Source organism: Semicossyphus pulcher, unplaced genomic scaffold (assembly GCF_022749685.1).
Source record: "Semicossyphus pulcher isolate SPU_LCO1_2020_fin unplaced genomic scaffold, fSemPul1.0.p SCAF_13, whole genome shotgun sequence".
Classification (NCBI taxonomy): Eukaryota; Metazoa; Chordata; class Actinopteri; order Labriformes; family Labridae; genus Semicossyphus; species Semicossyphus pulcher.
In genome coordinates this window covers 16,360,863-16,388,430 of record NW_027211637.1, presented here as the reverse complement: position 1 = coordinate 16,388,430, position 27,568 = coordinate 16,360,863, and the positions used below count along the sequence as shown (strand labels likewise).

The 27,568-nt window shown below is 40.9% G+C and overlaps 1 protein-coding gene across 1 annotated transcript; it reads left to right on the top strand.

Annotated features, from left to right (window-relative positions):
- Window positions 1–21,646: 21,646 nt before the first annotated feature.
- On the top strand, window positions 21,647–26,698 carry slc26a10 (solute carrier family 26 member 10). Its single transcript, XM_069660727.1, has 18 exons — window positions 21,647–21,911; window positions 22,617–22,727; window positions 22,877–23,034; window positions 23,141–23,305; window positions 23,390–23,542; window positions 23,632–23,714; window positions 23,799–23,946; window positions 24,039–24,152; window positions 24,246–24,323; window positions 24,434–24,529; window positions 24,629–24,735; window positions 25,010–25,079; window positions 25,222–25,404; window positions 25,516–25,570; window positions 25,702–25,790; window positions 25,893–25,947; window positions 26,057–26,163; window positions 26,267–26,698. The coding sequence occupies exons 1-18, from the start codon at window positions 21,647–21,649 to the stop codon at window positions 26,303–26,305; spliced, it is 2,076 nt and encodes a 691-aa protein (XP_069516828.1). The 3' UTR covers window positions 26,306–26,698.
- The last annotated feature ends 870 nt before the right edge of the window (window positions 26,699–27,568 follow it).

Genomic DNA, 27,568 nt, shown 5'->3' with positions numbered 1-27,568 from the left:
AGGGACAGGGAAAGTTAATAAATGCCAGTATAACAATTTTGTTAGAATCAGAATCAGAACCATTTATCCCTGGGGGGATAAATAAAGTTTTTCAGATTTTTTTTTTGCTTGCAATTATAACGCACATGCACTTTTGGTTTCCTTAAATTTGGCATTTAACAACATGAATGTTAATTTAATGTGCATACTGCTTAGATGATGTGCACTCTTGATAAGCAGATCAGAACATGTATTAAACAGAGCTGAATTAATCAGTGGACTTTACATTAGAGCTAATTTATCTCATTGTTTTATTGTTAGTTTTCTCCACAACACACATTACAAACTTCTCCCTCTTATCGCTGCAGCAGGCGTGAGTCTCACACACTCTGAAGACAGTCCCAGTGTTTTCCCTCACAAAGCTAATTGATAAAACTCAATCAAAGCCTCCGAGTTCTCACCAGTGGGTGACACGTCAAATAGGCCGCCCTGTGTGACATTCTCACATTTCAGAGTTCAAGTAGAGGCCGCTTCAGATCTGCTCCATTAAATGCAGATCGAGGCTTAATCTCATTCTGTAAGTCTGCTCACCATTACAATGTTAAGAGTTTAAATCCAGGCTGGGAACCTGTTTCTCATGTAAATACTGAGCTCCTCACTTCACTGCAGCTCCCTGTTTCACAGACTGTGATCCTTAAATAAACACACGAGGAGGAGTCAGCTAAAGTAGAAATAAATGAAGTAAAGCTTGTTACTTTGTAAATCAATCTGATCAGAAATGTAAAGTTTCCTGTATTTGATGGGTTTAATGTCATGGAATTAGCATTTTATGTATAATAAATGAAAGGCACTGAAGATCATCACCAAACTGTACCATTTGTTAGGCCTTTTTGAAGTGATTGGTGTGAAAGCAGAGAGAGTGCAGATGAATGATGTCCTTGACACAGAGACACCTCGGCCTGAAACAAAAGATTTCTCCACACTCACAATAACGTGCAGACTTCAGCTGCAGCCTGATAATAAATAACACTGACTGAATATTTTTTAAGGTGTGGAAAATACTGAGTGTGTTTTGGACTTTGAACTAAAACTAATGATAATAATTATGAACTCGCAACAGTATTTACTGGATCTTAAACCATGTTCATTTTCAGCAAATGCAAAACACTGGTGGTCATTTGAAACTAATTTTTTTCAATTAATAATAGTTTTTCAAGACTTTTCTGATGGCTCTGGCTTGCAGAATGAATTTAGCATTTTTGCAGAAAGGATAAACCCTTGCAGGTGGATATTGCAGCTAAACTGTGATTAGTATGATACAAATCACCCATGCAAGTACTAATAAATGTGATGTAACTCCAACAGCATGGAGGAAAAGACTCTAATCCCAAATTAAAGTGAACATTACGGATGAAAGCAAACTGTAGTAAAGGAAAAAGCGTAGCACGGAGGACATGAAAACAGGAGTGCATCTTGGAGGCAGAGGTATATATGTCTGTGGTTTATTACTGAGCAGAAGTTGTTAATTACCCTGATTCTTATTTCCTGCCCCCCCCTCCCTTACGCCACCCCTCCCCCACTGTACTGCCTCCCAGATGAGTGGCTTTGAAGTGCAAAGTACTCTCTCCTCACTTTGAACTGTGAAAACAATGCTCATGTGGTGGTGCTTACCTTCCCCATGTTACCTCATTTAAATAGACCTGGATACGGCTTGCGCAGTTTTCAAGGGAAAACTCATTTCCAGAGAAAGAGGTCCCTGTGTTCATTAAACAGCTGGTGAGATTGCTGGTAATCAGGCCCCGCTCCGTCATACGCTGCAAGCTGCTCCGACTGGGCGGCAAGCAGCAAATTCAACTTCAAAAGTGACACGGTCGCTCTCACGTACTTCGGACAGAAAAATACACCTAAGAAAAGACGGTAAAACTCAGCAGGCCCTTTTGTGATAGCTTAAAGTTCTGCTGCTGTTTTTCCACACATAACCTTACTCTTAAGCAGGGTACGTAGAATATGCAAGTGGCTTCTCAAGCTGTTTTTATCATGCCTGGGGGGCAGTTTAAAAGCCTCAGATCACTAAATTGTCCCAGCTGTCTTGACCATCTGCAGCCACAGAGGAGAGCCGCCTTTGTACTGGTGGCCATGTCAAAAAGCCAATTTTACAGCACCGTGCCGCTCACTCAATGGCCCTCATGTGACAAATGTGGCCTAATGGATGAGACAGACAGCATGTAAAAGCCTGCTGCTAACTGTAGGGCTTCAGCCTGTAACCATTCAGCGATGTAAGACAGGACAAGATGGGGCCTAATTACCATGACACTCGGTTCCTTTATCGCAAGGAGCAATACCAACAGCTGGACTTTACAGTGCAACAATCTGAGAGCTCGTTCAGGAGTCTCTTTCCTGTCTCCTATTGACTCAGAAATGTGCGTGTGAGTGCTTAAAGGGAAGAGAGAGAGATACTGTTGTCAGAAGAATCAGGCATATTGATAAAGTGCACTGGATCTAGATCGTGAAGCAGTGTGGAAACTTTTCGATTTAGTTACCTCATGAAATTTAGTCCGATTTAAAAGATTATGTTTTTGGCCTTTGCCTTCATTTGACAGGACATTGGAAAGAGTTGGAAATATGGTGAGAGAGAGTGGGGATGACATGCAGCAAAGGGCCGAGGTTTAGAGATTTGAGCGTGGTGCCGCTGCGAGGACTGACCCTCTGGACATGGGAGGTGCGATTTAACCGCTGAGCTAAACCGGGACCCATGTTTCTTTTTTGAGACTAAAATTCCCACATTCACCAACCTTGTTTCCTGTTAAATCCATTAAAAAATTAGAACCTCTTAAACTTTCCAGATTATATGGAAAACCTCCCATTGCACGTGACTGACAGCGCCACTGTACAGTCAAACCGTATTGAGGATGTGCTGTCTGTGCGACCTTTGAGGTGAAAGGATGATGATGATATTGACGATGAGGATGTTGTTAATTAGAGATATTGATGATGATAATGATGATGGTGACAGGGTTGTTGATGATGATATTATTATTATGTTTAAAGTGCTTCTATTCACCCTGTGCGTTGCCTCTGTGCTCTGCCTGTCAGCACCTGTGTCTGATCGCACTTGTTGGCACTCACTGACTGTGTTCCCTCCTGTCTAGATCGTTGCTTGTGCTGCATTAACTCTCAGATGTACGTCGCTTTGGACAGAAGAGTCTGCTAAATGAAATTGTAACATTGTGAAAGGTTGACCTCTGTCTCTCAATGTTCGGTTTAGTTACTTCATGTTGTTGTTTCTGCAGATTAGTACGTCCAATTTCAATCTCATTTGGATCTTATTGTCTGTTGTCCAGTTAATGTTGTGTTATCATTCATCGTATTTTCCCTTTTAACATATATACAGTAACTGCTATACTTACTAATTAATATGTTCAAACTAGGTGTATGTAATGACTTTAATACAGTTTTTTTGGGAAAAGCACTTCAGTCCATTAAATCACATTAAAGATCCGTTAGTAGGCCTCGTCTACAAATAATTTTTGCTTATGAGCATTGGCCTTTTTAAAGGATTAAATTTAGTTTGCAGGTAACATAAAATCATAAATACTGTTACGTGTAATCAGAATCTAAATAAAGCATCATTCTTAGAAATGCAGTACTTTTTGCATTTTCTACTCACTCACTTAAAATCATAGCAGGCTCCTGATTCCCACTCCTGTACAGTGTGCGTGAGAAACAGTAAACCATAATAACTCCCTCATCTCTTGTCCATTAGCATGTACGAAAACCCCAAAATCTCCACTCTCGGGCCGACGCACGCAGACAGCATGCATCTCCACTTGTCAAAGAAAACTTTTATCAATACCAAGAGCACTTGAAGTTTGTTTGCATTTTGTTTTCCGGCACTCTTAACAACTTCAGAAGTCAGATCACAGGAGTATCTGATCAAAGCGCTTCGTGGTTAGTTCTGGAAACACAGGAGTGCTACGCCACGCTTTGATACTCCACATCAATATTTCAATTCAACAATCACTTGACATGCACCCATACTCCCAGAGACGAAAGACGAAAGGGGGGAGAGAGAGAGTGGGAGAGAGAGAGGGAAGAGAGAGAGAGAGCCAGGGATGATGGAGGGGTTTGGGAAGTACATATAAAACGGGTTGAAGAAATCGCTGCCTTCTTAACCTTTGTGGCAATGTTATATAAAATAAACAAAGATGCCCTTTACTTTTACTTACATCTAGTATGGAAGCCCAAGCTAAGTCAATCCGATTTTAGTCAACATATAACTTTGGCTGTTTTGTGTCACAAAATGAAAAATCGAACCGTAAAACCGACATGAACTCTGAGTTTGATGGACTCAGGATTCACGATATCCTCGCTCTTGTCTCAGTGCTGAAGCTAAGAACCTTGTCACAGCCTGAAATCTGAGGAAAGGATGTGTTTCATGTTTTATCAAAGGAAAGTAGTACAGGAACTCTGCAGTGATAAAGATGAAGACAGTCCATCTGCCGAATGTCACTTTCATGGTGCTTCATAATCATTTCATCATCTCCACAGAATATGACATGGCTTTGAAGGTTTCGGCCTATAAAATACGGCGTTTGATCAGAAAAAGAGACCTGTGGCAAAGTTGCACGAAAAGACGTGTAGTCAATGAAGGGATATTAGCGACACCCCTACTAATAAAGCCCCAAGTATGGTTAAAATTACATTGTGAATAAAAGTGATTTGTTTACATTTAGTTAAAACTGGGGTAGGACATTTATTTAAGAAGCTTGTTTTTACCTACCCGCCTACCTGTGCTCACTCTGCCCGTGCACTCTTTGCACATTAGCGGAGTCTCCCTCAAGCTAATGCTAGCTAGCTTATTTTACAAGAAAGGCGGAAAAAGGTTGACAGTTAGCAAACTCCCATGGACTGGTCATCCATATAAGTGAGACATTGTTTTTTAATGTGTTTGGGGAAATTTGCTATGACAGTTTTCTAGTTTGATACTTTTAGCTACTTTTCCTAGTTTCTCTAAAGTTTCCTGCCCCCATTTTAAATGAATAGTTAAACATTTTGGGAGCACCATTATCCACTCTCTTGCTTAAAAGTGAGGTGAGAAGTGATACCACTTTCAAAGCTTTAATATGTAGCTGGAGGCAGCTGCTAGTAGGCTTAGCTTAACATAAAGCATGGAAACAGAGGGAAACAGCTAGCCTGACTCTCCCTTAAGCTCTCTAAGTAACAACCAGTGTACAAACCACACGGTTTTATTTATCTAGTGGAGTATTTTGATGAAGAAAGGCTAATTTACCTTTGGACAGAGTCAGGCTATCTGTGTTCAGTCCAAAGACTGTTTATAAAGATGGACAACATGACAGGTCCCTAAAAGTGAAGCCAAAACATTTTGAGCGCCCCCATACTGGCTGCAGTATAGATCATACAGCCCGCCTCCTCTATGTTAACAGATGGGACATGAGTCGAACTATAAAATCAAAATACACAACAAATACATTTTTCTCAAACATGGTTTCTATCTTTATAGTTAGTTATTATCATGCTGATTTACGTCCAAGTGTTCATTTTTCTGACAAGTTTATTTTTAATTAGTTATTTGATGCTGTAAAAAGGTTGACTGACAGCTCTGTTGACAAATACGGCTCCTGCAGTCGATCTGTTCCTGATTAGCAGAGGAGAGTAGGAACGGCGAGAGACGTAACTAAAACAATCACTACAGTCATTGAAGTTTCCATATCTGTGAACGTCTCCTTCAGACCAATAAACAAATGAAATAAATACACCGACGTGCGGAATCCTTGCTGGTTTTTTTGGTAAGTTAAGTCTGTGTTTTGGTTAGCAGAAATGGCTACGGCGGCTCCATAGATCTCTACTGCACCACTCTGACTCCAAATAACATCAGCATCCTAAGATGGCAGTGCCAGCCACGGGGTTATTTAAGCTTCAATTACATACAATGCGAGCAGATGGAGACACGTCGTCCATCTTTAAATACAGTCATTGGTTCAGTCTTTAAGCTTTATACAGTATAATGGTACTGCACGTTACACATTAGCAATCATTTATTCTTCATATAGACTTTCTGTTTTTGTTGTTTATGCATTTATATAAATGTATTCATTTTTACCACGTGTACATAACATCCATATTTAGTATGTCTTTATTTGTACCTTGAGAACTACAGAGTCAACTTCCTGACATCTGTCAACACAGTTGGCCAATAAAGTTGATTGCTGTTTACTAAAAGACAATGACAGTTTGTCTGTCAACCGTCTGTGAAAGTATCCACTGTCGCACCTTTTCTGAGCATGATACGTTTATGTTAATCCATATCCCCCGAACAACATTTAAAATTAATGAAAACTAATTTACCGGGAAAAAATGTATTGTTTATTCATAGGGTTTGCTTTGTAAATTCCCTAAAAAGATGAATTCCCCACATTTGCCTGTCAGTACAGTACAATGCCACATAGGATAAATAATAAAAAAGCAAACAGAGACAAAAGGAAAAAGGGAAACAATGGGATGATCAATCATAAAGCGTCTCTAAACGCATTCCGACAAAGATGAACAAAGGTAAATAATTAGCTGTAGCACTTGACAATATCATTTACAGGCATTGATGTAATGTGGGTATTGTAGCATGCAGGGACCTTGCCTATTGATCTCATAGCTGCGTTCAGTGGCTGTGGGAGATGTGAGCACCTGTCACAGTGATATCGGCTTCTGGTGTGAACTACTGTACTCAGATGGGAGTCAACGCAGATGGAATTAACAGACCGGATTCTCAGTCATTTTTGTATCATGACTATGCTTAACTTATTTAACCTCACTGTAGAAGATTACTGTGAGAGCAGGCGGCCTGTTGTAGCAGTAAGAAAAGCTCAAATGTCATTAATCCCATTTCATAAGTATTACCCAGGAAGCCCCAACATACCATCTGGAAAGAGGGACTCACATCGGAACGGTAACCGCATCTCATGGCAGGCCTCCAGCTGAAATCATTAATGCAAAGCAGGAGCCGAGATACAAGGGCTACATGTGCAGAGGAGTGCCGCACAGCCAGAGCAGTAGATTTATTTGTAAATGTACGCCTGTGATGCCACTCTCTGTTAAGCCCCTCCGTCAGCTCAGCCTGCGTAATGTGAGGGGAAGTGTCACCCTGTCACCGCCATGCCAGGGATCAGCCCGCTGTTTGTGTGTACCGCGAAACCAAGCCAAGCTTTGAGGAGGAGGAGGAGGGGAGAAAATGACACAGAGGCTCTTTCATCTAATCCTTGTGGTGTAATTTGCACCTCAGTAAGTTTAATTGATGACTACTGATCAAATGCTTGCCTTTGAAAATAAAAATCTTTGGGATTGTTATTTTCCCCTCCGACCTGCAAAAAGAATTCTTAATGCACCTGATGAGACGTTTCCAACTGATGGATCAGATTTTGAGCGTTTGAACTTTGCTACAGTAAATTGAAAAAGCCCTACTGATAATGAGTTCATTTCCTTTATTCAATAGAATTAACTTTAAAACTTATTAAGCCAACTTGATAGAGTCGACTTTCCTTCCTACAGCAGCACCTGGGCTCTGTGTGCGCCGCTTCCTCCAGAGATCCAACCTGAGCGTCAATGTCATTCAGACAAACGGATAGTGACAGGCCCAGCTTATCAGTGTCAACGTCAGGCTGCTCCGCGGGACTTTGATTCCGCACTTTTCCCACAGCTCAACAGAAGGCTGTGCTTTGCAAAACAAACCAACAAACCGGGAACCTGAAGAGTGTGATGAAAGAGTAAACAACATGGCCCCGCTAACATGCCCCACAACCATGACACTTCCTAAGTAGGTTAGCATGGAGGGTAACCCAATTTAGCACGTGTGTCTGATTGTTGCAGAACACGCTGAGAACTTCAGGAAGTGGAGGCTGATGAAGATTGATCTGACTCAAGACCTCGGCCTTGGAAAAAAAAAATCAAATGGCCCTCCACTAATGCCCTCGCACGTGTACAAAGCAGTTCATTATCAAGAAAAATTATAGGGAGTCAATCTATTGATGTTGTCTAACTAATTGTAAAGCAGGGGGATTCAAAAGCAGATGTTGCATTTCAAAGCGGTTGTGAGCAAGGAGACAGGTTATGATTTATGCTAAAATGTGTGGCTTCAAAGCGTCGAACGCGGCTTCTAAACAAATTGAACAAGTCAAGCGCTATTCACCCAGGACCAGGAGGGAGCCCGGCGCATGTAGATCAGAGGCGCACGGCTGCCGCTTGTAATATCACTCAGTGGAGGAGGGGGTCCCACCGGGGGGAGGCAGCACAGAGAGGCTTACTGCTCGCACAGAGAGGAATAATGTACGAATGCAGCTGCAACACCTGCACAGACCCCCCCCCCCATCCTTCCCACACCCTCCCTCTGCTACCCTCCTGGAGCATCTTCCACACAGGGGGGAGTGGAGAGGGGTGGGCAGCACCTTGAGACTTGACATCCTTTCTGTGGATGGCACAATTATTTGGGAGGAGATCGAAGAGTTGGTAGAAGATGCGAGGCCTGTGTCAACATACTGATGCAATTTTAGTAAACACGAATAAAGTCGGGTTACTTGTAGAGAAGATTGGTGGATCGGGGAGGGGGGCTTTAAAACCTGTTTATCTCTGTTGTCTTCTAAATGAGGCAGGCTGCGTGGAAAACAGAGCATATTTGACTGGACTAATCTCTGATCTTTCACTAACATCACAGGCAAAGCTTATAGATTTGGAGAAGCAGAAATAAGGGAATTAAAAAGTAGGAGTGATCGCTTGTAATCTTTGTTTTACATTTGATAAAGTGTATTTTATAGATATAGATTTTTACAGGAGTGCATATATAAGTTAAATTGTGAAAAAAATGTGCTTCATCCTGAATTGTACATCACAGAAGTGTTCCTCCGTGTTGACGGTGCCACACATGTAAAAAGACAGACTGCACGGACTTCTCTCACAAGTCATTTTTCCGTCTGTTTTCTTCCATTTGATGCTGCCTAAATTAGGACGGGAGAAACGAATTGCTAAATTTTTAATTAACTTCACAACATCTGCACTTGTGCTTTGAGAGAGCAGCGAGATTTCCTTTTAACCTATTCCAGCACATTTGCACACCAAGGTAAATCTTGATGCTGGCACTCTTACAGAAAGGAAGAGAAAAAAAAATCAAAAATGGAAATGAACTCTCACTTGTGTGTGCAGATCAAAGAGGCAGAATTATTCAACTTTTTGCCATAGCTTGATCTTCAAAAAAGAAGAGAGGGAAAAGTAGGGGAGATCTAGATGGATGAGTCGGTTTGAGTTAGAGTGTTCTTCACTTGTTTTATGAGCCTTTGCTTTCTCATCTGGTGTGTTTGCTTGTACATCATCCTAGCTTTAATGTCTCAGATCTGGGCTGGTTGATTGCACAGGTAAAACCAGTGAATGCTCATGTGTTGCTTTGACTTTACACCAAAATATGCTTTTAAGATTCTCTCTCAGGGATTTTACTAATGTCCTTTAACTGCTGAAGTTGTCCTTTCACTGGTATTAAAAGAATGTCTGATAAAACTTAATGAATGAAAATAAAAATCGGTTTTCCTTATGATAAATGAAAGACACTAAAGTATTTAAGTGTTGATGATGCGTTTAAAGACCAAAATATTGATGTTATATTATACATTAGGTGAGTATTAGCATTAGAATAAAGTCGTAACAATACGAGAATAAAGTCGTAAAATAAGAAAGTTGTAATATTACGAGAATGAAGTTGTAACAATATGATAATAAATTCATAAAAAAAGAAAGTCGTAATATTACGAGTATAAAGTCGTATTAATAAAGTCGTAACAATACGAGAATTAAGTCGTAAAATGAGAAAGTCGTAATATTACGAGAAAAAAGTTGTAACAATGAGAGAATAAAGTCGTAAAATAAGAAAGTCATATTATTGCGACTTTATTACGAATAAAGTTGTTTTAGCGCGGGCGGCTGGCTGCTCTTCTGATATCTCCTGAATATACCATACAGGCTAACCATAGCCTAAAATTAGGACTTTATTCTCGTAATATTACGACTTTATTCTCATAATTTCAGATTTTTTTCCTTTAATGTGGACTTCATACTCCGTTGTAATATTGATGCTCAGAATAACAAAATTTCTTTGCAAGAGTTTCCAACAGTTACTGTTAATATTACAGTATTACAGTTCTCTTATTATGTAACCATTTAACAATTAGTTTCCTCTTTATACCTATTTTACACGTGTGAGTGGATATGTTGATTTATGTTGGTGTGTTTTTATTAGTTTCTTGTAAATACAAGTGAGGAGATAAACTTTATTGTACAACTGCAATTAAAGGTATTCAAATCAATTCAATTTAATTTGACTCTTTAATATATAACATAGTCATATTTGACTTCAGGAAAAAGACCTTGCTTTTGTGTTCACATGTGTAATTTACAAAGTATCTTAACTTTTACTGATTCAGAGGAATTCAATCCACTTCCCGTACAATTATTGTTCCACCTGAATTTTAACTATTCTTTTTGTTTTCCCACACATGGTGAGGTCGCTCAGTTCACTGACCCCCCACTAGAGAGGGCTGTTGAGGAGGCAACAAAGTTAACTTACAGCAGACAAACAGTTACAGAACAATAACGGATCACATCTCAAAAGACATTTTCATGTGTAGATTTTAAGGAAGGAGGAACTGATATTTAAATTTACATGGCCCTTCCGTTGCTGCAGTGTTTCATGTCAGGTCTGAAGTCTGTGAAATCAGAGCAGGTAGCTGTGAGTCCAGCCCCACCCCCCACCCCCATGGTGGCAGGCATCTGCACGGGCAGTCCTGACTGATGTGGGTGATATCACAGCACACCAAAGCTCCTCTAACAAGTCTCCCTTTGATACAGCGCACACAATGGTGTCTCTATAGGAAACCCCCTTACCTCTCTCTCTCTCTGTGTAAGTGTGTGTGTGTGTGTGTGTGTGTGTGTGGGGCAAAGGCTCAAAGAAAGAGAAAAAAAACCGGCTAAATGAGACAAAGCTTGTTCTGGATGAAGAGGGAAAAAACTTTGGTGCATTTGCTTTCCCTTTTCTCTCCACAAGAGGACACTGCTCCCATACTGTATCTACTCCATGATGTCACTGTAGATATGAGTGGGTGACTTATCGTGTAAAAATGCACATATAAGTGGAGAAATGCAACTAATACAGTGAACATGGGGCGTTTAAATAGTTGGATGGGCCTGACGATGATGTTAGTTGTATCCTATAAGACCTGAGCAGTTGCTAGATCGTATTTCAACTGAGGTTTTGTGTGGACCACCACCACCATCATCATCATCACATCAAGTTAGAGGAAATCTGTAAGGAGAATGTTGTTCATCCCTTCAGTGTAGCTCAGAGACTTGAAGAGTCTTTGCCAGGGAGAAATGAAGCTGTATATGTGTCTTTCATACATCTGTCATTTGCGAGACCGCAAAATAAGACGATAAAAAGACCAGTTGCAAAAACTGCCTAATCTTTGATAAGTCTTAATAATACTTCTGTATAAAAAACTGTTAAAACAGGAACCACATATTCTATTTCAAGAGCACAGTTTGATCTGTGCCTCTTAGATGATAAAAATGAATGCACTTACAAATTCCTAAAATGGTTAAAGTTAAAGAACAAACTATAGCAGTGTAAAATAAATGGTTAAATAGACTTTTCAAACATGTAAGCTGCATTGATTTGGTTATAACAACTAAATAAATACAAAAAAATACAAAAAAGCAACTACAAAAATCTATACGTAACTTTATTTAGTTTAAAGGACAATATCATGATTTTGCTTATACAGATGAACTCCAATAACCATTTGATGGATTAAACAAATAACTGATGCTGTAACAGGTCAGACGAGCCGACTTTGCTCTTCCTGAGGTTCCCTCTATTTCTTTCTCTGGTACCATTTCCTTTTCCATGCAGCGGAAAAGGACAGAGGTTGTCAAAACTGTGCAGACTGAGAAGCCCTTTTAGCTGAATTTGTTATTTTGTGCTGTATGAATACAATTGACCTGACTTCAGTACATTTTACTTCCTCCTTTTTTAAGCACAGAGCAGCTCAGCATTATTTTATGTGTATTTTTAAGGGAATCTCTTGAGTAATAAAGCTCACACAAAGCATTAGTGCTCCTACTTTTAAACACAATCCTTCAGATGTGAACACACTGTAAGACCTGTAAGGTTTACATTTACTTATGCATGGGAATTATCAGCAGCTTTGGCGTCACCAATGTTCACATTGAGGCTAAAATGGGAATGTGAAGGATGACAACATGTAGTGAGCTACATTACATGAACAATCTGTTGACTCATACAAGGCTTGTGTTTGTACAAATGTCACCCGCATTTAACACGATTCAAAAACCATTGCTTTAACAGAAACTTCAGATTTAACGGTGACATTAAGACTCTTAATAGAGATGGTGTGTACTTAAAATATCACTGATCTATTGGTTCATCCTGCCAGTGTGCTCTGTGTTGCCTCTCATATATTATTCATGTGAAACATCTGTCAAAGTAAATGTGAGAATGAGACGTTCAGGGAGGATTAACCTCTAAGGAAAACCAACAACAACACCATGTAGCTGATGATTCTTTGTCCTGCATGTAAAACCACCACAAAGTTGTTAGTGTGGGGATCAAGTATGATGTTAAAACTATACTTGATAGAGTGAAACTAAGGGAATCAAACTATTTCAGGCTCGCTGATACACTACAGTTGTATTGCTGCTCCTTTAGCCACACATATAAGAGGCCTACAGGCTTTGTCAGTATAATGTATTTAATTATACGTTCCCATGCAGAGCTCAGGTTCCTCCATATCTCTTATAACGATTCATAATATCTGTGTGGTCTAGTAGGCTATGAATTCCCTTTAAATGCCCACAAAATGTGTGGTGCTTTTATGCATCTATCAGTGTTTGCAGAGCTCCTACTGACATGTTTCACAAAAAAGAGCCTCGACACAGCCCGTGAGGTGGTGGGGGGGGGCTCCCCCAGGCTCTTGGCTTTGTCTGCCTGTTGAGTGGGGCCATCAGATAACAGCCAGGACAATGGCGCTCCATTCTGAAGGCTCTCTTAAATGAGCAGGAAGCGGCGGTGAGCGCCTAGCGGAGGCTTCTGGTGGACTCCCTGGGGCCCGCTCAGCCCTGACAGAGCACGCCACCGCTGAATGGCTGGAGAGCAGGAGAGGAAATGAGAAGCTAGTGGCCATCCAGCCGGAGCCACGGGCGCCCTTTGATGCTCAAAACGTTTGGATAGGAGCAAGGGAAAGGTGATGGAGAGGTAAAAGGAGAGAAACTTAAAGGAAAGGCGGTGGCGAGAAGGAAAAAGTGGGAAAAGGAGAGGAAAAGAAAGTGAATTGAATTGAAGAATACCACGAAATTGCCCTCTTGATCACACTAGAGCCGTGCTCAGGTGTGCACCTCACAGGATCTTGCACAATGTAAGCTGACGACAACATCAGAAACTGTAATCAGTTCTCAGGAGAGTCTTATGCATCCTTTCTTTCTGGTCATCTAAGATTTTTGCATCAAACTATTAGAGCAACAAAGTTTACATTTTATGTATGTACTCTTGGTTTAGAAAAGACGCCTCGAATAACTAACAATTCATTAACAAAGCCTTCATAAATAAACCTTTTCTTGCACAATGTAACGCAACACAAAAGCCCTTTTTCTTGTTTCACGTTTGTCGTCTGGCCTTGGATGTGTGTGCATGAGTGATGGCACGGCGTGGCAGGAAGGAGGTTTGGCAGCGGCCACCAGTACAGTCCTGGGTCCACGTCTCCCTGCCCTCCACCCTGCTGCTTTCAGCATGGTACGTGCTGCAGATGGTGTCTACTGATGCAGAAACAATTCAACAGACGCACCCCAGGAAAACCCAGCGTTGGAAAATGTATGAATGGTTTTAGTGACGACTTGTCGGCAACATTTTTTGTGTTTTAAAGTGGGAACCACAAAAAAAGGTCCTTACACATGGCACTGAATGCCACACAAAGATACATGATGGAGGTTAATGCTAATGCTGCATGTTTCATTAACAAGTTACCGTCTTCATCAGTTGATTGTACGTGATGTAACAGCTTTGTATGTGTATTTTAGGTGGTAGCACAGTATGATGAGGACATTTCAGGTCCCACCCTTTTGTTTCAAGTCAACCCTGTTTGGATGCTAAGTTTAGCTAGCAACAGGTTAGATTTATGTTTTAATGCTACTATTACAGTTTTCACTAGGGCAAAGGCCTTGAGGTTGCAAACTAGCCGATGTATTAAGCGAACATAAGGCACTTTCAGAAATTGGCCCAGGTCGCATTTATCAATTTGACAGAAATCCAATAAAAACAAAACAAAGCCGCTAACTTTAGCCTTAAGTCTGATATAATAATAGCATCAGGAATGGGCTACAATACAGAGAGAGAATACAACACAATGCAGGCCAAGTGCCAGTGCTGTGCAGGGTACTTTTCTCTAACTTAACCTTTAGTCACACAAAATACTATAATGTAGTTAACTAATTATGCTCCTTGGTCTTTGCAGTGCCACTTTAGCTTGTTTCACTAATGTGTAGCAGCCTTCATCTTTTCTTGACATTACCCAAAGGAGCTACATGTGAAGACGTAAATATCTGAATCAGTTGAACCTGACATCAAACTGAATTTAGCCTGCCAACTCTCTAGTACAAAGTCTGTGTTAAGTTGGATCTAGCTAGCGTATGAACAGAGCAGGTCATTGTCTGCAACTGGTGGGCATGTGTGTACACACCATAGACTGTATAAAAGATGGACGACATGACAGGTCCCTAAAAGTGAAGCCAAAACATATTGGGCACCCCCTGCTGACTGGCTGCAGTATAGCTCATAAAGCCTGCCTCCTCCATGTTAACAGATGGGACATGGGTCAAACTATAAAATCAAAATACACATCCGATAAATTTTTCTCAAACATGGTTTCTGTCATTATAGCTAGTTATTATCATGCTGATTTATGTCCAAGTGTAAATTTTTCTAACAAGTTTATTTTTAATAAGTTATTTGATGCTGTCAAAATGATGATTGAAAGCTCTGTTGACAAATTCGGCTCCTGCAGCCAATCAGTTCCGGGTGAGCAGAGCAGAGGAAGATCCGCGAGTGGAAACGTAACTAAAAAAATCACGACAGTCATTGAAGTTTCCATACCTTAAGTGTGTGTTTGGGTTAGCGGAAGTGGCTATGGCCGCTTCACTCGCCGATCTCTACTGCACAGTCTCTGGCTCCCTATGACGTCGCCATTGCAAGATGGCAGCGCCTATCACAGGGGCTATTTTGGCATCGATTTCGTACAGTGGGAGCAGATGGAGACGCCTTGTCTATCTATATATACAGTCATTGGTACACACACTCATAACGTTGCACTGAGTGTAGCCTTGCTGCTGTTTTCTGCTTGCCTGTAAGTTGCTTTCCACTCATTAGTTGACATTGCGGATACATCTACTTAAATATTGTATTGTATATACTCTTAATCATTCATTATTATGGATGAGTAGTCCTCCTCGTTGTACACGTCCAACAAGTCGCGTTAGCTAGTAAGCTAGCAAGCTAGCAGAGGATGTTTTCATTTTCAGCTATTTAAGTGTCCTTACATTCTTTCTGTTATTTTTTGTTTTAGAAATGTTTTAAAAAGACACAACACTTCACACTCTCTGCAGAGTTACAGAGGCTGCACAGTTACAGATTATCGACGGTAAACTAGGCTAGTCAATAGTCAGGTAGACGTACAGTAGGCTACACGCCGTCCTGATAATATAACCGACTGTGTAACGCGTCGCAAAGGAGCCATTTTTAATTTTTGGTAACACAAAGGTACTAGTTACTTTTCACAGTGGGTAATTCAGTAACGCAACTTTTAAAAGTAACGTTACCCAACAGTGTCAAGTACACTGCTTCAATATATGGAGAAATCCAAAGCTAAATAGGCCTGCCGTGGCATAATCTTGGTTAAAGATAGGTTCAAAAACAGTGAACACTTCTCATTTGTACTACTTTTTTTGATGTGAACTCTGAGGTAACAAGAAGAAATCTGAAAAAGACGATTCATTTGAAATCTAAGAAACAATTTTCAATCATGTCAGCACCATGAAATCAATTCCAAGATTGTGCTAAGGTTCAGAAATCTCAGAGATCTCAAAAACTAGGCAAATTTGTTATTATTTGTTTAACAAATAATCCATATTCATTTCTTTTTAAACATGTAGGCACAAATTTTCTGCCAACTAAAAGATGCCCAGTCAACATTTTTGGACAATGAGCAGAACATATCTGCTCTGAACTCTGTGTGAGGTGAACCTGGCTGCACTGCTGGTTCTCAAGGACCCACTCCACCAGAGTCTCACGCACGAGGCGAAATACTACAGTGACTATAGTGGATCAACGCAAAATCCCATTCCCTTCAACCCCCATCACTGTGGCTGATTTAGCCTGAATATTTAGTTCAAAGGTCTATCTTTTCACAGCATTAAACTTATATAATTTATAGAAAATCTTTTACCATACACAGAAATTGTTCTCACATGTATTCTCTATTTTCCAGCCCACTATTTTCTGTGCATTGATCTGGGACTAATTCTTCTTCTGTACAAACCAGATAAATACACCAACATGTACAGCAGGGTGTTGCCTGAGTTCTTTGAAAGACAACAGGAAAATATTTCTCTGTTGTGTTGAACACTTTGCTCTGCAGCTGAAAGTGAACCAAGTGTTGACAGAAGAGTCGAGTCTTAGCAGACAATGCAGCGGCGGCTCTTTCAATGTGGTTCAAGGCTGTGTCGCTTTTGTATACTTCAGCTGCACAATGCTTTGGCATGGGTGAGGAAGTGACACATCCCATAAGTAGACTCTCCAGTTGACCTTCTGTGGATCAAAACAGCCAATCTATATGGCTCGTACAAATATTAAAATGCTCCATTTCTAACCAACCGTCAGACCGTCCGAAATACCCAACATGGGACAAGATAAAAATGAGGATGTGTGGCACCATACCCTGACAGGGGCTGGACAGGACAGTGACTATCAGCAAGGAAAATAAGGTCAAATGGGAATCCAGGGCTCACCTTTTGTTCTCTTCATATGACAGCCAGGCTGCTTTGAAAGGTGTTGACCTTTTTATTGTCTGTTCTGGTTTGTTTGGTCTTCACCATGGAAGTCCCTCGCCAGCAGCACACCATTGTGCGTAATCCACCTTCGACTTAATCAGATGGAAGAGGAAGAACGATCATGTGCTTAACCTACGTTACAATTCATTACGCCCTAAAGACATCATCTTTGTTGTGCCCTTAATGAGAACATAAAACTTAATTGTGGAGGATGCTTCGCGAGCGCACACACAGTTCCTTGGGGAGCCGGTGGATGTAAGCGGGTGCGGCCTTACCCGCCCAGGAGATGGATGACCCAGATGTTTGATGAATGGACCTGACCATTGTAGTCAGGGTGGAGGTCAGGAGACGTTCATCAAGAGTGAAAAAGGAAATCAGGAACCCGTTATGAAACCAACTGGACTCACGCAAAGTAAAAATCAGTCGTAGAAGGGAAGGTATGAAGAAACACTGGAAACCTTCAGGCTTTACAATCATGGCCTTGGATGCATATGAATGATAAGTGTGAACATGCTATCTTTAATCATTAGATTTCAGTGTGGTGCCCTAGGGAATAAAGACATGGCTAATCAAGAACATAAATGTGACTGACATCGGCCAAAGAATGCAACATTTGTTTGATTATTGTATCGCCTCAATAATAGAGCCTGACAAGCTTCTATAAAATATTCATTTTCCAACACACATCAAAGGGCCATTAGACAAATTCCTGGGTTGTGCTCGCCTGCAGAAACTTTGTATGGCATCAGTGACAAATTTCCAACTAATTCACTAGCCGACAGGAAGAATTCTTCAGTGTGGACATGATTCATGGAGTCAAACAATGTTAAAACACAGACAGCTCGAGGAGAGGCACTAATGGATGGAGAGGAGCTGCCAGCGGAAAGGGATGGGTGAGGTAAGGAGACAGGGGACACAAGGAGAGGTTTGGCGGCCAGCAGTCAGACTCATAGACAAGGTCATTTCCAAAGTAACGTGCCATGGGGGGTCGGGACAAGCATCCCATAAAGCAGATAAAGAACAATAGCAGGAACTATAGGCCACAAAATGACTGGAGCCTCTCCCTGGACGAAAATAATAGAAAGACCCTGTAAGATCAGGACTCAGCATGAAGGAGACAGGGTGGATGAGATATTTTTATAATGTGATTAATGCTAATGCAACAAGGAGAGCGGGATCATGAGATAAGCTGCCAGACATAACTATGGTGTGTGTGTGTTTTTACAAGCCTGAAAAATACACCATAACTGTTTTTTATGAGTCCAGCCGATTGCCTGTTTCCAGGAAAATGCTGCACTTCACAGATGTAAACAACACAGAAAGTGAAAACAATACATACTGCAGAGTAACAGAAAGGTATTGCTATCCACATTTAAAAACTAGAAGTGACCTAACACAATGTGACCTTACGAAAATGTGTTAATACCCTTTGTGTTGTTGCTTTTGAGATAAGTGATCGCCCGTTGGATTGCATAAATGACAGACTTCTTGGCTTAGTACGCCACTCAGGTATTCACATTCTCATTGTTTAAATTCGTAAGGGGCTGTCTGTGTTATGATGAAGCAGAAGGGTTTCGTCTAGTTGGGGTTAACACTCCATATCCTTTTCCATTCATTGTTCCTTTTACCACTGATTAATATCTTGTTTAAACAGCACACAGACACACCACGCCGTCGGTATGTTCATAAATCCTCTGGAGCTGATACACAATGGCCCGCATTCCGGGCATTTAGAGACCCTCATATCATTGCGTCTCCTCTCCAGCAGAGACACAGAAATTCTACGAGTGTGAATCAAAACAACTCGAGACATGCATGTCTGTTTATTTCTTCTAGCAAGACAGGGACATGTCATGCTTTGGGTGGGGGGGGTCCAACCAGTGCTTCACCTTTGCATCACTGGACCTCTCACCTACACCCTGTTTGGCTCCAGTCTTTAAGTGAATAACAATAACAGCGCTTGTTTTCCTTTATGAAAAAAAAAAGAATTAATAATAGTCATTAGAAAGGAATGAAGAAATGTATCAGGGTTAAATAATTTGACCTGACTCCAGCATTGTCGCTGTATGTGGTATTACCAAACACCCCCTGCTAATTATGGCTTCATCTGGGTTGTTGAGGTGAATGCTGTATAAAAATACAAATGATTTCATATTGATAAAATCAAAGCTGCACTAAAGAAGTTAAAAATGGCAATAATATCACAAACACAAAGTGTTTTACAGATAAGGGATCACCAAACACCAGGGGACGAAATTAAGTGATATGAAAATACGACACCAAACAATGCGATGTGAAACGATACGATACTATACGATACAAAATGATACGATACGATAAGATGCATTGCGATACGACATGAAACAATACGAAACCAGTGTTAATTTTGGCAGCTATTTTAGATTTAGTCTTAGTCTTCAGATGAAAAAGCTTATTAGTTTTAGTCACATTTTAGTCATTTTTACCCTTTATAGTTTTAGTCTAGTTTTAATCGACGAAAACTCAAAACATTTTAGTCCTGTTTTAGTCAAAAAGTCACATCTTAGTCATTACTATTAGTGTAACCGTTTTCACTCTTGTGAAAATATGACCCCCCCTCCAGTGTCCCTCTTCTCCATCCATACAGTAAAAAAACGATGAAGACACCTCATGTACAGATTACTTTTCATCATCGCTTCTTTTTAACAGTCTGACTGAAGCAGCCGATGATCGCTCCTTTTTGTGCAGAAGAAGCGTCAAATGATGCGTAAAGAGTCTGAAGCACAAAGCCTGGGTGGCACAGAGAAAGTTCACAACCACCTTCGTCATAACCGTTACCCAGTTACAGGAATGCATTGCTTGTATTTTGACAGACGCATAGTGGGGGAAAATATGCATTTTAAATGTCCGACAGCCCCCCAGAAACATTTTAGTCTTGTCTCGCCTTGTTAACGAAAACAATACATGTGTGTCGTCAGAGTTTTTATCAACAATCTATTTTTAGCTTGTCAACGTCTCGTCTTCATCAAGGAAAATAGAAACGATACGATAAGAAACGATAGGATAGGATAGGATACAATACGATTCAAACGATATGAAATGATAGGATACGTTACGAAACAAAACAATTCAATATGATATGAAACGATATGAAATGATAGGATACAATAGGATACGATAGGATACGATACACTTTATTGTAGCGTATTGTATTGGTAGCAAGTCAAAACTCCCAGTTGTAAAAACTGTGGTGGGAGACACTGTGGTTCTAAATAATCTGGTTTAGAGGAAATGTGCAAATTGAAAACAATAGTGGGCCTTGTATGGACCCCTGAGGAACACCCAATTTAAAAAGAGCAACAAAGGAAAATGTAATTGGCTATGACAACAGAGGAGGTTCTACTGAGAGGTATAAATGTAGTTAATGTACAGCACTTACTCTAAGAATAAAGTTTCTAGACGTCTAGTCACTTCCAGCAGCAAACTCCAGAAGCATGTTGTGGGTTACAGTAAGTCGCAGAGAAGTGACACGTTCACATCCATATTCTCAACCTGCGTGTCATGCATGTGGATTGGTCTTTTCAGCTCCTGTCATTCGAAACAGAAATGAAAACTAACATAACCGTACGAAATACTTTTTAGTATATTGGAAGGTAAAAGAATATTCACAAATGCAATGTACAGATGCTTTGTCATCTTTGCTGAAGACTTTGATGTGTAGGTATGGGAGACATTAGTTATAGCCAGTACATATATATCCAGTGCTATCAGTCTTATCTTGTATTTATTCAAAGCTCCCTTGAATTCATTTGCGTCTTACAAAGAACAACACCTCACTCATCACACTCCATCTCTGAGCAGAGTCAAGGTGTGGTTTGATCCATGAACCAGGCTGCCATGTGTGATTGAGTTTCACAGGATTCCCATGGGGAGCAGACTCTTTTCCTTATGGCTACACAGTTTAAAGACCCACCCATTACAGACATCCATCCTCCTCGGAAATGAACTCCTCGCTAACAGACATGGTTTGGGGTTACACCTCAAACCATCACAATACAACTTTGATCTAGGTGGGCTGTTAACAGTGGTATACATTGTATGACTTAATTGTGCCTCCTCTGAGCTTGTACCTCCCGCACAGCTCTCTTGAGGACAGGGGAGGATGCAAAGGATGGTGTGTGCGTGTGTTCTTGGAAGGAGGGATTTTAAGAAAAGGACTGTATGTCTGAAAAAATAATCCTTTTAGCAGTAGGACCCTGGGGAATTTGAAGGAAAAAGAAACAGTGGGCCAGCACACCTTTATGATGTAGGAGGCAGGACAAAGATGTGAAAAAAGTTGTCCAGCACTGTAACAAACAGGCTGAGCTTTGAGCCATGTCATTGGCTAAGAAGAGTCAGACAGGAAAATGCAATGGCTCTTAAGGTCAGGGCAGAGTCTGGTATAAATGTATTGCAGCAGACGACACTTTCACTGACTGTATAACAGCTTGCATGGTGAGTTATCATCACTCACCTCCACAGGGACAGAATGAGCGCTTCCGTGGCCGTGTACAGGAATATTTACACGGAGGACCGCTTCAAACAGGCCTACGGCTCCGATGACAACACGAGTGGAAGTTTGCGGCTGCGGGAGAAGCTGGCCGGGAGGTGCAGGTGTTCGAGGCGGGCATGCCTCCACCTGTTGAGGGAGAGAATGCCTATTTTCAGCTGGCTGCCGAGATACAGATTCAAGAAATGGATTTTAGGGGATACTATCGCGGGACTGACAGTTGGTATTCTTCACATTCCGCAAGGTGAGTAAACACATGATCAAAGTAACGTGATTACGCTTTTTTTCTCTTTATGGATAAAAAAAGTAACGATCGTTTGTCTAATTTTATACCCAATGATGATTGTACTATTTTATATTATTATTATAATGATTATTATTATTAATGACGCTCATTCTAAAAAAAAAAAATTAGTAGAGCACCAATTATTATTATTATTTTTACATGTATAAAGTTTAGTTAATATTACATTATCATTGCCTGTAAGTGTATGTAATGTTTTGCTATATTACGGTTTATGTATTCTATATACAGTATATTATGGTAAATGTATTTTATTGTATCTTTATATCTGTAATGTAATGTGGTTTAATGATACTGATAGTTTTATCATTCTTTACATGTAAAGGCCAAACTAGAGCCAAGATAAACTCTCAGTGGCACCACATCAGTTTCATGCTCATGTGTAATTGCATAGTCTCTAGCAAATCAAATGAATGCATATACAAAGAGTAATGTCTAGACCTGCTCTATATGTTAAGTCTCATGAGATAACTTTTAATTAAATGATTGAATGGTTTTAGGCTCAGTCACATCTTTAACTGTTTGTCCTTAGTCACCTTTCAGATCCTGGTCAGCCTACATCAACGTCAATAACAACACCGTTTTTTTTCATTCTGCCTTAGATTATGAAAACTGATTAACTTTTGAATGTCCTTTCTTGCACAGGCATGGCCTTCGCTTTACTCACATCTGTGGCTCCAATATTTGGCCTGTACACCTCCTTCTTCCCAGTGGTGCTCTACATGTTTTTTGGCACAGGTCGACACGTGTCCACAGGTAAGACTTGTTTTAATATCACATATAACTTTCTGTATATTCTGGGGAAGCATATAGCTAAAATTATTGTTATGGAGAAGACTATAAATGGTTAAATTATGTTGTGCGTGTGTTTGCTATTCTTGCTGAGATAACGGGTCTGCTCTCAGGTACCTTCGCTGTGGTGAGTCTGATGACTGGCTCTGTGGTGGAGCAGCTGGTTCCCACTCCTCTGGAGATGAACTCCAGTTCGCCTGAAGCTGCTGAGTTTGAGGGCCAGAGGATCGCAGTGGCCTCAGCTGTAGCACTCCTCTCAGGAATTATAATGGTAGGAAAGACAGATACTTTGGATTAAACACAGAGGTACAAGTTGAAAATCTGTCTGAAGACTTGATCACCTGACACAGACCATAATTCAACCTCTTGTTCCCCAGCTGTGTATGTGCGGCCTTCAGCTGGGCTTCCTCTCCACCTATCTCTCCGAGCCGATTGTGAAGGCTTTCACCAGTGCTGCTGCCTTCCATGTGACCATCTCGCAGCTGCAAAGCATGCTGGGGCTGCGGCTCCCTCGCCACACTGGGACTTTCTCCCTCTTCAAGGTGAGCAGTGTTTCTTCACTGTAACATGCTTTTATTTTGGTATTTGGTGCTGTTTGCAGTCAGCTCACTCTTTCACATGCTCAGACTTTAGCGTCAGTGATGGAGAATCTTCCTCACACCAACATGGCCGAGCTGCTCATCTCGCTGGTGTGTCTGGCTGTTCTCGTGCCAGTTAAGGAGATAAACATGCGATACCGGAAGCGGCTGCGGACACCTATACCTGTGGAGATCCTCACGGTTAGTCAGCTGGATTTTATGAACGTTGAATGTACATTTATAATACAATCAACAGGTCATGAGTCATGATTTTATACTTCCTTCTTCAGGTGATCATTGCTACAGGTGTTGCGTACGCCTCTTCCCTGGACTCGACTTATGACATTGAGATAGTCGGACACATCCCAGCTGGGTAATCTTTTGAATTTGACATATAACAAAACTTACATACTCACTAGTTTCCAGTAGTTTTTACATTAAACCATCTCATCCTCAGATTCCCGAAGCCTCGGATGCCCGCCCTGCACACTTTCCCAGACATCGCTGGAGACACAGTAGCCATCACGTTTGTTGGTTACGCTGTGTCGGTCTCCCTGGCGATGATCTACGCAGACAAACACGGTTATTCCATCCATCCCAACCAGGTAAAGTGTGCGAATGTCACAGCTACAATTTAAGATATTTGACTCTCTTCAATCTGTTAACTATTTTGTGTTGAACCTGTGTTTGATTTCAGGAGCTCCTGGCTCACGGTGTCTCCAACACAGTGTCTTCTTTCTTCACCTGCTTCCCGAGCTCAGCCACTTTAGCCACCACGAACATACTGGAGAGCGCCGGTGGATACACACAGGTAGTGTACATACTACAAAAAGCTAAAGTCATTGTTTAGTGTGTATGTGAAGTTTTATTGAGCTTTTATAAACTGTAATGTGTGTTCCTGCAGCTCTCCGGCTTGTTCACCAGTCTGGTTGTTCTGGTCGTCCTGCTGCTGATCGGACCGCTCTTCTACTTCCTACCCAAGGTGTGTTTATGTGTGTATCTCTACAAGCATGAGAGAGAGAGAGAGAGAGAGAGAGAGAGCGAAAGAGAGAAGGACAGAGCACTCATCTCATCTTTTATCTCTCTCCACAGGCAGTGCTGGCGTGCATCAATGTGACCAGCCTCAGGCAGATGTTCCTGCAGTTCCAGGATTTACCCGAGCTGTGGAGAGTCAGCAAGATTGACTTTGTAAGAGCACAGATTGGTATAGATAAGACATAGAGGTAAAGGTAGCACATTCCCTTTTTGTACTAAACAGTACGACAATACGTTATTGTGTTTGTGTAGATGGTTTGGTTGGTCACCTGGCTGTCTGTGGTGGTTCTGAACGTGGACCTTGGCCTCGCCATCGGGGTGGTTTTCTCTATGATGACCGTCATCTGCCGCACACAAAGGTACATTTTACACTCACTCAGCACAAATACAAGTGTGCAAACCTGCTAGCGCTCTTGCCAAATTCTCTGCTGTTGGAAATAACATGCACATCAGAGAATTTGAACATGAGCTTAACAAGAGCTATGTAGAAGTATGTCTTATAGGAATTATAGGAAGTGAAGAGAGAGGGTTCTGATTCTGTTTTGGAGCTTAAAAGTAAAACTTCATACCTGTAAGTTAGGTAGATGGTGTTTTAATGTGCTCATTTAAAACTGATGTCCCATGGTTCAACAGGGCTGGTTGTACAGTGCTTGGTCGGGCCAGCAACACAGAAATTTACAGACCTCTGGAGAACCACAGCAAGGTGAGAGGACAGCCTTACTGCTTAATCCTCAAAAAAAATCTATGAAGTCTATATTTCTTATTCCAACAAGTGACGATCATACCCTCAGAGACGATGCAGCCTATCCCAGAATAAAGTTGAGTTGATCCTGTTTTGCTTCCAGTGCTATGAGGTGCCAGGAGTTAAGATCCTGACTTACAATGGGCCTATTTACTATGGCAACCGCAGCTTCTTCAGGGAGGAGATGAGCCGGCTGCTGGGCCTGACGCCAGAGAAGATCCGCAGCCGGGAGAAGGCCAGGAAAGCCCTGGAGAAACGGGAGAGAGAGGCCACCGTCAACACTGTGGTACGACCGCTGCAAACACTGACTGAGCTGACACAGAATATGCTGTTCACACTGTGTGAATCCAGTCTTATTTCAGGGTCTTATTGTTTATCTTCCTCCGTCGATCTTTAGGAAAGAGGCATCGCAAACACATTGTTTTCTTCAGAGAATGAGTTCTTTAAATCAGGTAAGCAATGAAAATGTGGATCATATCATGTCATGCATATATTAAAAAACTATAGTTGTTCTGATATCAGAAAGGACGTACCAAAATGATCTGTGCGTTACAAATGACATTTCAGTCTGTCCTTTCTGTAGAAACCTCTGAGAGCGATGTTCAGGCAGTGCTGATCGATTGCAGCAGTGTGATATTTGTTGATGTTGCTGGAGCAAGACTCTTTACGCAGGTAAGTCTGCTAAAGTAAGACGTGCAAATAATGTCAAATATGTTTATCAAATGTCTTTCATGCATCATGCCATTCTGATCGATTGCTTTTGCCTTTTTGCAGATGTGCACTGAATGCCAGAAAGTTGGGGTTCATGTATATCTGGCAAACTGCAATGGTAAAGTATCCAAATGCTTTTCCTGCTATATCCTCTCTTAATAACACGTTTTTATTTCATGTTTAGAAGGATGATACACATTTAAAAAATCTTTTTTTGATCCTGTTAGAAAGCGTCTTAAAGATCCTCACATCAAGCGGCCTAATGAACTTCATGAACCCTCAGCACATATTCGTCACTGTTCACGATGCAGTGATGTATATCCAGCAGCAGAAGGTACGTTAGACAGCACAAATGTTCACAAACATACACAAAGATTTGATTTCTAATTATTTTAAATGTTGTGTTCAATTGATAACACTGCTGTTGTCCGCTGTAGGAGAAACCTTCAGAGAACACCACCACGGTCTGGGTATGAGACGGGGTTAGGTCATGCTCCCATCAACCGATCAAGTGCCAGGTGTGTGGGACCAACACAGGCAGAGGGCTTCAGTTTGTTACATTAGCAGGCACCATGTGTCTCAGCTCTGCAGCACTCCAGCGTGTGGTCCAGACTGTACTGTAAAGCAGTGTTTTTAGGGAAGCTTTAGCCTGTTGTAGCACTATGACATGAACATTACAGTGTTACCACTTTTCTCTAAGCTGACTCACGTCCAGCACAGGTTTGAGTAAACAATCACACATTCAGAGGGGTTTAAATCAAACAGACAATCATATATTAATAAAAAATATGTACAAAAATGCAATTTCTTACCCATAAAACTGTTACAACAGATATTACTTTATGTTGTTTATCAATTGTTGTTTTTTATGTCACGTATGCTGGAATATTACCACAGTAATATTTATTTAGTTTCTGTTGTTGTTTGCAATACAGATACATTTAAGGTGCACTGAATAGTTTGTTTAAATACTTTGTATATTTATATCTTTTGAATTATGTGCTTACTATGTAACTGTGTAGAGTAAATGCATACATTAGGTGTACATTGTCTTTATATGTTGTTTTCACACTCCAGAGAGACTGCACAAACTGTTTTATGAATGGCTTTTGTATTTGTCAGCTACTGTGTCATCCAGGGGCTGTTTGACAATAAATAAGTCTCCAAAAACATTCCCACTGAATCAAATTAATATTTACTAAATGTTCGTAGATTACAGAGATTATTATAAAATTCTTTTTAGGGGGGAAACAGAGAGTGGAATGTGAAGCACGCCTCTCTGTCAGATGATGAGAAAGGAGAAGAAGAGCAGTCTTTGTATTTGGAAAGGTACTGTAGATTTGTGTGTCTGCGCTGAGAAATGATGAAAAATACAAAGATACAATTACATTTAAAAGGTTAAAAATGGCAAGAAAGACGAGGGAAATGTTTGCTACAGCAATGAATAAAGTGGGAAGTCAACAATCCGTAAGATTTCCGGCTTAATAATCGAGAAAACTGACGTCAGTTTCATATCAGTAAGCACCTCAGAGTCATGAACGTTCTACTGCATCAGAAAAAAAGTTGCATATTATAAAACAAGTCAAACAAAACCCTCTGTTATAAGATATTTAAGATGTATTGAAGCAGAGGTTGTAAGCTCCATGGCACTAATTGAGAGTGATGTGTTACCTACCACCATGCCGCCCTCTGCTGTCCAACAGTTACAGGTTTCCTCCTCCTCCTCCTCCTCCTCCTCC